Source organism: Giraffa tippelskirchi, chromosome 1 (genome assembly GCF_054371585.1).
Source record: "Giraffa tippelskirchi isolate mGirTip1 chromosome 1, T2T-mGirTip1v1.2.pri, whole genome shotgun sequence".
NCBI classification, from domain to species: domain Eukaryota; kingdom Metazoa; phylum Chordata; class Mammalia; order Artiodactyla; family Giraffidae; genus Giraffa; species Giraffa tippelskirchi.
Genome location: NC_137275.1, coordinates 115,247,962 through 115,260,408, shown reverse-complemented (window position 1 = coordinate 115,260,408; position 12,447 = coordinate 115,247,962). Strand labels below are relative to the sequence as shown.

Genomic DNA, 12,447 nt, shown 5'->3' with positions numbered 1-12,447 from the left:
TTCAAATAAAAATTATTCTTCTTTAGAAAATAATTTTTATTAATCACTTGGGCCTTAGGTAGGTCATGTTGATCAGCCTGAAATTTTAACTGAAATTAGATAAATTAAGTCCATATTATTTTAAACCCTTAAGCTTTTTTTATATTATTATACTTCTGAATTTATAGAAAATATTTAATATTCATAAAATCTCAGCTCATAAAATTTATCGGTCATATTTAAGAAGTGATTCACTTTAACTCATGTACATGTAGTTATAATGTAAGTACATTGAGCTTAAGATTTTTTAAATGTTAATTTTCTTGCCTGTAATATTAAGTAGATATATAAGTATTCTCTTTATTCAATAAAACGGTATAGATTCTGCCTCCTCCAAAGGAAGCCAAAAATGAGAAGAAATTAGCATAGACTGTTAGTATTTTTATCTAGCTAGAGTTCAGTTCTCAAAACAGTCTTCATTTTACTCCTAAAGTAAATTGAACATAGGATTGTCACAGAAATGCTGAGGTTGAAAAACTGGAAGTTTTCTGTTATACTCATAAGAATTGTTCGGTTGCTGAAACTTAATTTTGACTTACCATCGTGTGTGAAGAGAAAAACCTTTTCTGACTCTGCATTTTGGAGATTTTCCAGTGTGGTGTAGTTCCTGCTTTTGAGATTTCTTGATACTGTATGTCCTAACAGAGGGAAGTGTTCAGGTTAGGGATCATAAAAGAAAGGAACAGCCTCCTTGTAACTTCTACCTAATGTTTTCCTACATTGTTTTGAAAATCTTGAATATGTGAAATTCCCTGGGCAGTTAACTGCTATTATAGATTAATGGGGCTTCCCTGGTGGTTCACATGGTAAAGAATCTGCTTGCAGTGCTGGAGACCTGGGTTCGATCCCTGGGTCAGGAAGATCCCCTGGAGAAGGGAATGGCTACCCACTCCAGTATTCTTGCCTAGAAAATCCCATGGACAGAGGAACTTGGCGGGCTACAGTCCATGGGGTCGCAAAGTGTCAGACATGAGTGAGCAGCTATTAACATACTATAGATTAATGAGAAAGTGCAGTAAGTATGGAGAATGCAAACCTCAGTTCTTGGGACATTGTTTTTTTTTTCCTGGTGCATTTATATTGTTTCCATCTAGTACATTTGAGTCTGCTGTAAATTTATAAACTTTTTTCTGCATAGTTTTGAATATTGACTTCATTCCCCACCTCACCAACTCTGCATTCTCTCTTTTGTCTAGGGAATGGGATTTTGATCTGAAGAAATTGCCAAACATTAAAATGAGAAAAGTCTGTGCTAGTGATGCGGTGCCCAAGAAGTGTAAGAAGAAAGTTGTTACAGCTGTAGACAGAGATTTAGAGGAATTGGAACTGAAGGATGAGTCAAGTGACACAGATGAGGAAATGACTGCAGTGGCGTAAGTGTCTGTGCTTGAGTTGAAAATAAATAATTTGAGAACTTCAAGTTATACTTGAATTGATTATGGTAAATAATTGTCTCACTACATGAATTTGCTGTTTTATCTTACTCATATTTTCAGCTTCAAAAACAGTGTGACAATTTTTACTTAAAAAAATGAATGTTGCTTTTCATTTACATTGTTATTAGCATAGATAGAAGTACTCTGCAGAATCCATTTAATTTGAATTTCTAGGTCTGGGAGACCAATATGAATGAGAACAAAAAATGTTACAGTCTTTTTTATAACATATTAACTTAGAATCACATAATATCACATTTTGGGGCATAGGCAGCAGCTATTTTGCTAGAAGGTTAATGTGGGTACTTCTTGAGTAAGCAGTGATGACAGCAAAAGTGCCTTTTAGCAGTGTTTTTCACTGTTCTTCCTCTTACACATCAAACATGTTTTCTTTCCTTATAAAATAAGGAAAATGTGATACAGAATTTATATACGCTTATGGATTGTACACTGCTGTTATTTATTATCTTTGACCCAGAGTTAGGTAGATGGTTAAAGAACCACCAACTTATTCTTCTGTGGATCTCCTGTTACTTAACCTGTTATCCAGGTAAAGGGGATAAATGATTTCAGGTTAGCTAGTTTTGTTTGTATATTATTTTTTATTTTCTCATTGTGAAAAGTATTAGGTTTTATTTGTGGAAACAGAACTAAAGATTGGAGAACTAGTTATTTCAACTGTCTTATTTCTTATTCTGAGAGATAGGTTAAATTGACATGTAACTCTGTTTCCAGCATCATGAAAAACATGAATGTGGTAGAATGTTCTTAATAGACCTTGTTAAATGCAAGTTTCTTCTGGCCTGTTTTCTAAAGAGTTCAGTGAAAGTGCATTTTCAAGGGAAAAAAAAATTCTGTATGAGATAACCAGGTATCAACTAAGTCTTGTTAACAGCTTTTTTACTTCAGAAGGTTAAAAATAAAACTTACTTCTATAATTTTACTTAAGGTTCTTATTATTTAATGTTTAGTGATTTAACTAATGCTGACTTGCTTTGGCTTTAGGTAATCCATGCAGAAGTATGGTTTTATGGTTATATAGTAAGTTCTTATCTCTTTGGTCATTGGAAAATTTCCTTCTTGAGGGGAGGGAATTCATTTTTGTTTCAAAACGACTATAAAAACTGAGTCATAAATTACAGTAAAGAGAATAAAAACTGCTTTATCCAGTCTGGTATTTAAAAAGCATTACTGTTGGATGAATAACTTGTGAAAATGGCAGAACATTCTCCTCAAACATTTATTTCTAGTTTTTCCTATGCTATCAAAGCAGAAAATATAACAGGCTGTACTGCTCGGAACCAGAACAGATAAGTGCTTGTTGAATGAATTTAGGACCATAATTGTCATGTCACTCCTCGCTAGACCACAGTAACCTAAGAGATCATTTTTCTCTAGAGTAATGCTCTTAAATGGTCCCTTTAACCATTGCTATGGAACATGTTCTTTTTGCAGTGAGGCTTGTCCCGTCCCCTTTTCTGTCAGTATTAAACCTGTGAGAGATAGCTTCTCTAGTCCACGGCCATGGAGCCAAGCAAAAGTAACACTTTGTTGGCACTTCTTTGTAAACTTGCGGTGGACAGATAATAAAATGGCAGATAATAAATATTTTAGATATTGCAGGCCAAATGTAGTCTCTGTTGCATATTCTTATATATGTATGTGTGTTTTACCACCCTTTAAAAATGTGAAACCCATCATGGCCATACCCAGATAGGCTACAGGCTAGGTTTGGTCTGCTTGCCAGAGTTTGCCAATCCCTGGTCTAAATAAGCAAGCTGAACTCCATGGACTTGGGCTTATGATACATTTCTAAACTCAGCCACTAACTGTTGTCTGTAGCCGCCACTCCTAATACCTGGCCACTTCATTGCCTTGCAGACATTGATCTGTCTCTGGGACTCTGTTCACCTTAAATAACGTTTTCTTCTCTTGTAATCCTTATGCTTCAGGACAGAAGATTGAATGGGTGTCCTGTTTGGCATGTTTATTTGGTAGGGTATGATTTTATTCTTGACCCCTTTTTTAAAAGATATTTTTTAAAAAAGAATTTTAGGTTCACATTAAAATCAAGAGGAAAGTAAAGAGATTTCCCATATATTCCCTAGCCCCACATGCATAGCCTCCCCCTTACCAGCATCCACCACCAGATGGTGCACGTGTTATAACTGATGAACCTGCATTGACATCCAGCATGTTTGGAATGAAATTCACATTCTGTACCATGGCCAGACTAAACACCACCGTGGCCAGAGAGGCCTGAGGTGCTCTGATTGCTGCCGTCCGCTCCACATGCCCCGGGCTGGCCTCGTTTCAGACGCACTGTCTGCCTGTCCTCCCCTAGGGTGGCCAAGCCATGTCCCAGGTTGGGACAACTTGGTGCTGGCCCCCTGATGACCATGTGTGCTCTCTGAGGCCAGGCATTCCTGAGCCTTACAAGAGTGCCATGTGGTCTTCCTAGAACAGGAAGACGGCGTGCTGTGCGGAGCTACCACAGGGCACTGCATGTTTGCCTCCCTGTTATCCAGGGGGATGAGTGAACAGTTTGTCACTGCCTCCAGGTTCTGATAAAGTGTGAGACTTCTTTCTCAGTCCGTCATGGCTGTGAAATGGCTTAGCTGCACCATGGCACTGGCTTCTCGGCAACAGGGTGCCCCCGCCTCATGCAATGTTACTGCATCATGTGCCCCTTTTCTTCCTGTGCCTTCCCTTTGGGACAAGACTCCTGAGGAACTGGCACCTCTGTGCGTCTTGTCTTGTGTATCTCTTTAAGTAGTGAACTGTCTTAAACTCCAGCACAGACTTGTTTCTTCGCTGGCTGGACCTTGCTGAAGAGTCTTGTTGGGACTCTGCTTCCTGCCCTGCCGTTTCCCCTGGGTTAAGGAGTCTATCCCACCCTTGCTGCCCTTGATATCTGTGTCACAGCTCCCGATTTAGGTCACTAGCTAAATACACAGTGACAATAATTTATGATCTACGTTTGTTTGTTGTATTGGGAGGCTAGGAAGACAAATGCATGTATTCAGTTTGGACAGAAGAATGAACGCATCCAATGACCCTGAGTTCAGGCTTCAGAGTTGGGGCTTCAGAGGGGGATGTTTTCTTCACTGATCACTAACCCTCTTAGGTTTGAATTGGATTCTGTCTTTTAGTTTTTATTACCTCTGGGTAGGAAAATACTGTTACATTCTTTTCTATATCCAAGCCGTATTCATCAGAGAATCTTTTTCTGAATCACATTCTGATTTTTCTTAATTTTTTTTTCTTTAAAACAGAGTTTGAAAGTCTGTGTAGATTATTTTCATTGATCTTCCCTTGTTAATGCACGTATTTGATCCTTTCTAAAATGCCATGTATTAATCAACCTATGTTGGCCTTAAAATATGTTTAGACCCTGCTTAAAAACCCAGACCGTTGCAGAATCTTAAGAACTCAAGGCTGTTTGAATGTTGCAGATACAAATCTGAAGAAATTCAGGTAAGTTAGGCAAAAAAGAAAGAAATCACAACAAAAGTTGGGGTCACTTATTTAATATACAAAGTCTTTTTTCACAGGTAATTATTTGTTTTCCTTAATTTGTCTTAGTGCGTGTAATTCACAAAACAGTAAATTGTTAATGCAAGAGAATTAGGAAAAACCAAAAAAGTACAAATGCTCAATCCCCAAAATTGCACACAGTTAAAATTTTTCATTTGTTTTAATGCAGTTTCAAATGGGCTTTCTTCACATGTGGAGGAAACACTGCAGCCCAAAATAACAGTACTTCCTCTCAACTGTAATGATATGTAAAATAGCACCTTTGGGCTGACATAAAAGGAAAGAAAATTGGTTTCCATCTTTCTTAATTAAAGTGTAAGTCCTACACAATTATATGACAACTACAATAATGACAATGTTAAGTTTGAAGAGCTCTGCTTTGTTCCAAAATATTAATTGGCATGAAAGGAAAGGTGAACTGTGTCAGGCAAATGAAACACTCTTCCCTACCTCACCTCCATGACAATTAGAATATGTTAGTGGTGCCATTGCTCTAATGGACTAGTTTTCCAGCCAAAATATATAGATGGTTCAGGGACCTTTTGCAAAACAAATTAACTATGCAGCTATCTCTCTGGGACTCATCACATGAACAGCAGCTCAGAATGAGATTTAATCCTGTGGCATTTGAAAGACTCCTTTACTCTATACACCTGTCTTCCTTCAGTTTTTCCATTGTTTTATATCCCAAGTTGATGGGAACATTTTTGTTTCGTTTGTACTTAAGCTTAATTGCCTTTTGGGCTTCACTTTAAAAAAAAAAAATAATGGATTTCATTTCTTTACAACTTAATATTTGAGCTTATACAATAAAAGTGACAGTTCTTTAAAAAAAATTAACAGCGTAAATGGTAATGGTAATACCACAGAGCCATGATTATAAAAAGCCAAGGTTTTAATAGAACTATAAATTCATTCTTCAATTTAAATCCTTTGTTTCAATTCCATTTTATTTCTTACATAAGCAGGTAAACATGCTTCAAAAAATTGAAGAGCATTCCAGAGAGCAGTTTTTCTTTTCTTTTTGAAGGGTATATCCAGTCCACAAAAGTATTTTCACAAAGCCACACCCAGTCATTGAAAGGTCAGAAACCATTGCTGCACAGTATAAAACATTCAACACTAGGTTTTAAATACACAAAGTTATTTCAGTTGTTTGAACCTTCAACAGCCATAATGGGAAAACTTTTTAATGATTTAAATTTGAGAGTTCAGGGTTTAAAAAAGAAGAACAGAATAATGCTGACTTTAACCTGCTAGAGAGCTCTATATTTTCTCATTTCAGGAAAGTCAAAGCCCATTCAAGTTAATTTTGAGAATTCATATGTGGTTTTAAAACACCATGTCATCTTTTATCCTTAATACAGTAATGCTTATCTTTATTTTTCATTCTAGTGTTCAGTGTGCCCCTTAATAAACCAGGCCTTGTGTTAGTCAATCATCTTCCACTGTGAAATGAGCCATATACTTACCTATCTTTCTAAAGTTTGGACAGAATTTAAATGGTATTTTTGGTATAGGTAATCCTTTTCCTTACAGAGCAAACAATAGAGAGATAACAGTTCTTGTTTGCTGGTGACGACTTTGTTCCCTCAGGATCTTGTGAAACTGTTGCCATTGCTCAACCTCAGGAGACATGGATTAGTAAACTGCCTAGGAAAATTATCAGAAAAAATGAATCACGTTTAGTCCCTGGGGTGAAGTGCCATGGTGAAGCCCTCAAAGCTTCATTACCCATGAATATATGTGTCTTCAACCTTGAAGATGGAAATTAAGAAGTTAATACAAAGTCCAGTTTAAGGTTCATATATTTTTAATCACACCACTATGTTTTTATTTTTGCAGAAATTTTGGTCCAGTTTAGTTGCCTCAAGTTTTTTTTTTTTTCCTGTGCCTTCATTCAACAAGTTTTAGGAAAGATAAGCTTTAAAAAAACTCTTGTTTGCTGCCTGACTGAACACTTTGACGTTTTTCTCATGTATATACAGGAACACACACACACCACATGCACACAAAGTTGACACTGTTGACCTTTGCTGTATTTCTAAGAACTGGGACTATTTGGACTCAGCGTCAGCTACTACTACTATCACATCATCCTTCTCCTCAGTAAAAGGTTATTTCTCTTTCCTTTGTCCTGTGGTAACCTGTGAGGAACAAGCACACTGACAATTACAAAGTACATCAATGTGATACCCAGATTTGTGCAATGTGAAACCCATGCTTTGGTTCTATGGCCATCATGGTTGCCTTTTCACAATAATAAATAACAACAGCTAGCAAAAATAAATCACCTTGTTTTATGTAAGACATCTCTCTTTGACAGGCCACTGTACTTATAATCATTAATCTAGCTCACTCCAGTATTATTACTCACGCTTCAGGTTTACATGAATATGCAAAGAATACAATAATCAACTCATCTGTCAAACCTAAACAACTCAATTTATTACTTATCACAGAATGGTGAATGTTTTTGCTTCCCAGTTGAGCAAGGGAAGTACTGTCAGCTCTTTAAAATACAAACTAAATGCTTGGTCATAACTACTCATCTGTCAAGTTGACACCTTATGTGGATTTAAAAAACTGCATTTGACTTAAAAAAATCTAATTTTTATTTCCTCTGTTATAAGTGCTTCATAGTAGCAAATAAGTTAATTTCAAAACTTTGTCATGGGCACATTGCTTTATAGTTTTGTTTTTTTACCCTTTAAAAAATAGTAACTTTAACTCTTATTAAGATACTTCATTTGATTAGTGCTTTGTAAAATAACATTTGTGATACTTGCAATAAAAGAATGAAGTGCTGTTTTGAAAGATTGAACTGTTAAAACAAGCTTTGTCTCTAATTTTAGGGCTGCTCTATCCAATACAGTGGATTTGAAATGAGATTCCCTGTAAGGATGAAATGCATACTGGATTTTGAAGACTTGGTTCATAAAAGGAGATGTAAAATAACTCAATAATTTTTTATAATGATGACACTGAAATGATAATGGGTATATAATGTTAAATAAAACATACTATCGAAATTCGCCTATTTTTACTTTTTCTCATGGTGCTACTAGAAAATTTTTAATTTGCATATGTAGCCAGCCTTGTGGCTCATATTACATTTCTGTTGGACAGTGCTGTTTCAGAGGGTCCAAGTGGAGTATACAAGGCTTCTGGGTATTTAACAGAGCTAATTAAATCCCCAAATCTTTGAAAGTCTACTCTTCATGATTTAAACATAATTCTAGGTATTAATATCTTGAAATGTGGCTTGCATCTATTTTAAAAGCATGCACCTGTCAAAACAAACTGGACTCCACTATAGCCATAAAAACCTGTTAGCTGTCAAAGTATGAATATCAAAATATGCATCTTCCAAGTTTGCGTCTGGTGTGCCTTAAGGATAATGCAGACAATTTCAAGCTTAAAACCAAATACGTTTGTCATTTCCAGATGAGAGAGTTAACATCATGAGGCCCTAGAAGAAATGCATGTTCAACTCAAGTCCTTATTCTGGAACTTTCCCTGCTACTGTGAAGACTCGAGTCTGTCCATTCAGTCTTTCCTCATTGCCTAAAAGCATCCCTTGCTCCAGTGGTTAATTGTCTTAGAAATCATTTTCCAGCTAACTTCCACATTTCCTCTTTACACTTGAGACTGTTGCATGGGATCCTGGTCATTTGGTATTTTCTTCTTTCCTTTTGAGCAAAGTAAGAACAAATGAGTCAGAAAGCGGAGAGAAGATAGAGGGTGACTATTCAGGATCACTTCTGCCATCTGTAGTGACGGGCTGGACTCTGCTCTTGGTGACAGGCCTCCTCTGGCCCCGTCACACGGGTATGAGCTCGGCGGGGCCAGCCTCCGCGGGAGGCCGTGCAGCGGTCCCCATCTGTAATGCAGGCACCGGCCCAGCATCCTTGGTGTCCATGCTCACGGTGCAAGAGCAGTTCTTCTCCGCCCTCTTGGCTGTGTCTGGGCAGTTCTGCACAAAGATCACGCGGTTGTAAGCCTTCAGCCTGCGCCACAGCTGCACGTAGACCTTGCACTGTACGTACATGAAGACCAGACCTCCTGTGAAGCCGATGGCCACCACAACCAGTTTTGTCCAAAATGGCCATTCAAGGACACCTTTGAAATAAAAGAGAGAATGTTATCACCAAGTCATTATTGATAGATTTGGTGTTTTTCCCCACTATGGTTCCTTCAAAGGACCATGCTATTGTTCAGTTGCTAAGTTGTGTCCAACTCTTCTTGTGACCCCATGGACTATAGCCCACCAGGCTCTTCTATCCATGGGATTTTCCAGGCAATACTAAGAGTTGGCTGCCATTTCCTTCTCCAGGGGATCTTCCCAACCCAGGGATCGAACCCAAGTTTCCTACATGGCAGGTGGATTCTTTACCACTGAGCCACCGGGAAGCCCCTGAAGGATTATGCCCGCTTATTAACATGAATCAGGAATATATTGTTAACAACTAGTAATAATTACAACCAAAATTGCTTAATGGCTTTTATTCTCAAGATATTGCTAAAATTGTACATGACTTCTCTCACCTACCACTGTACTGTCATTCCTCTTACCATCAAGAACCTACTATGATCATCATATACTACGTTAGATTTTGTTACTTGTTCAACATTTATTGTTTACAATGAAATCTAAGGAAGGATAGTGTACATACTGAGTGAAAGAAGCAGACTTAATCCTCTTAAGGTAACAGAAGCTATGTGTGTGGGATTGTACCTACATGTCCCCTCCCCCACCTTCATTACCTTTAAAATTAGAAAAAAGAAGTGAGAGACACAGCAGCTGCTACATCTCACCAGAGAGAAAAAATTCCTGGGTACAGACATGCACAAAATTTAGAGTTTCAGTCAGTTTTATCTATCTTATATTTTGTAACTGAGAACCATCTCTTTCTTGGGCATCAATGTTTTCTCTTAATTTCTATCATTATAACTAGAAATGGACTTTCTTTCACAAAGAGTTTTTAAAACTTTGTCTCCAGCATTGCTGTAACAGTATTTAGGCCATGCATAATTATAAGTGTGTAATAAATGATGGTCAACAGACCATATCTTGCCAACATTAGAATGATGTGGAGGATATATCTGCCTTCAATCATGTGAGAGGCTGTCAGTAAAAGAGAAGGGTGGTTGGAAACCACAGTATAGGGGAGTCAGACTTTATTTTCTTATAACAGTGAGTAGAGTTATAAGAAACATCCTGCTTATAATAGTGACATTGACTTTATTCTGATAGCAAAACACACAGCGTGCCTTGTTTGCCTCATGTTGACGGGTTTGCCTTGTTCTTTACTCATGTCTGTGCAAGGAGAACAGACTTGATCCAGTGAATCTGGGCACTGGCACCTCACAGCTGGGGGCAGGGGAGGGCTGTAATTGTGTTCCCTGGGCCACAGAGCAGTGTCTGCAGATGCTGATTGTTCCACATGGTAACACTTGGGCAGATGCTACTGACTTAGCAAGTCGAGGTCTGTAATGCTCTCTGTCAACATCCTGCAATGTGTAGGACAGCAAGTAGTTTACCTAGTCCAAAATGCCAGCGCTGCTGAGGTTGAGAAGCCCTGTTGTAGAAGATGATCACTTAAGCTTCTTTATTTGGAAATTTGCAGGGAAGATTCAGTATACAAATTAAACATCTTGGAGTTCTTTAAATTGAGAAGGATTTTTGCTCTCAGCTATTCCATTGAGCAGTAGTCTCCTTGTTTAGAAAAAAATTTAACCACAGGCAAGCTGGAGATGACTTTTAGGGAAATCCCCATGCATGACATCTCACTTTCCCTCTGATTTCTATTCACTCTAAAAATTAAAAGTGCCTGGATAGTTTCCCCTCTGAGTCTCTGCCCATGATATTTCTTCTTTCAGGATTTTGCTTCTCCATTTCTGTGTGTCTACCTGTCCCACAAAACCTGAATGGGAAATCATTTCCACCTGGAAATAAATGTGCTCATTCTTTCATGTTATTTCTTACACATGTGGCCTGAGTCACTCTGACATGAGTTATTCTCTGCGATGCCATCATCTTGACAAGTGCAAGATCTGCGTCGTCTTGGTCTGTGTTTTTCACACTGCCTTGCTCAATAGACATTTCAAGGATGAATGAACATTCTAATGATCAAAGTTCTGACTTTGACTGTTATGCCTCAATCTTTCCAATATAACCAGAAGTGACAGCCTTTCTTTTCTTGTAAGTGAAGTTCTGCTATCAATGGACAAGCTGAAGAAGACTCTATTCTTGCCCCACCTCTCCTCCCAGAACCAGTGACCAGAGTCCATGACATGCCCGAGAGTCGGAGTCAGGAATAACCAGCTGCCAGACCTTGGAGACCCTGACCCCTGTACTTTTCTTTCACAAGGTATCTCTGAATCCATTTCCTCTGCTCAGATCATTCTTCCTTTTCACTTTCCTGGGGAGTCAAGGCTCCCATGATTTCTCCAAAGTTTAGAGTATAGAGTATCCCCCACCCCAGAGCCAAAGCCATTTGAATGCAAACCCATTGTCCAGATGACCATCTTCTTTCAGAGACAGCTGATTTTTCTCTTTGCCTTTGACTAAGTGGGCAGGATTTTTGTTTCCTTTAGAAATTATTGATATTATTGAGCAGTTATAGGATTTTACCTTGGAAAACTCATGATAAGGATATCTTAAGATGCCAAAATGGGGCTAAATGGATTTTTCAATGTTTTCATTGGTGAGATGCATTAGCTTCTTTTTATTGAGAGATAGCACATTGTCTTCCCATTCAGTTGTGTTGGACTAGTCAGTTCTATGCTGTTTTCCTTGAGGAGGAAAGAATGTACACAGTAAGGAAGGGTGGAGTTGAAGAAGGGAAGCTCAGAGTGGACCCCTTGTGTAACCCAAAGAATTCTTTGAAGCTGGAGCATGTGCTCAAAATTGCCAAGAGCACAAAGTTGAACCAACTTGCCAGTTCAGAAGAGGAATTTGGAAAATCCAACTTCAGACAATTCAACCATCTTTTCTCTGAAGTCCAAGGATTTATCATTTATTTCTACTTCTGCCTTTGTACTTGAAATCTTTCTTCAGGAGTTCCTGGAGATTTAGGAATCTACTCTTTGCCCATCTTGACCTCTTAAGTATTGATAGGAGATGATGCCTGGAAATTCTTAAGCAAGAATTGGAGGAGCAGATATTCTGTGAATCATCTTTTTGTAAGGAAATGGGAATCTTCTCTTGCCCTTCAGATACCTTCAATCACTTCATTCACTTTCCATATCATCATGTCAATCCTACAAGAATGGGCAATAAATTCTCAAGTCATATCAATACACAGTTGTCAAAATAACTTCTTCCACCATTTTGATAATTGCATATGTGTGATATGATACTTGAAGGCTGCAACAACATTCACACCATCCCAAAACCATAGACATGCCAGTAGGTGTTCCAGGAAAAGCT

General features: G+C 38.0%; 2 protein-coding genes across 6 annotated transcripts in view; one reads left to right on the top strand and one right to left on the bottom strand.

Moving 5' to 3' along the window:
* TMA16 (translation machinery associated 16 homolog) overlaps window positions 1–8,044 on the top strand; it is a 50,065-nt gene extending 42,021 nt beyond the window's left edge. Inside the window, exons 7-9 of one of the 3 annotated variants that reach the window (XR_014075448.1) lie at window positions 1,236–1,412; window positions 4,867–5,327; window positions 7,868–8,044. Coding sequence is in view for 2 of the 3 variants with exons in the window: in XM_081563909.1 (XP_081420035.1) it covers window positions 1,236–1,412; window positions 4,867–4,903 (214 nt within the window). In the remaining variant the exon portion in view is untranslated. Of the gene's footprint in view, window positions 1–1,235; window positions 2,419–4,866; window positions 5,328–7,867 lie in introns of those variants that run through there. The other 2 variants (XM_081563909.1, XM_081563998.1) reach the window with 2 other exon arrangements.
* MARCHF1 (membrane associated ring-CH-type finger 1) overlaps window positions 4,990–12,447 on the bottom strand; it is a 444,124-nt gene continuing 436,666 nt past the window's right edge. For all 3 annotated transcript variants that reach the window (XM_081563691.1, XM_081563818.1, XM_081563751.1), the window contains one exon: window positions 4,990–9,134. In XM_081563691.1, coding sequence (XP_081419817.1) covers window positions 8,836–9,134 — 299 coding nt within the window. In that variant the 3' untranslated portion in view covers window positions 4,990–8,835. The remainder of the gene's footprint in view (window positions 9,135–12,447) is intronic.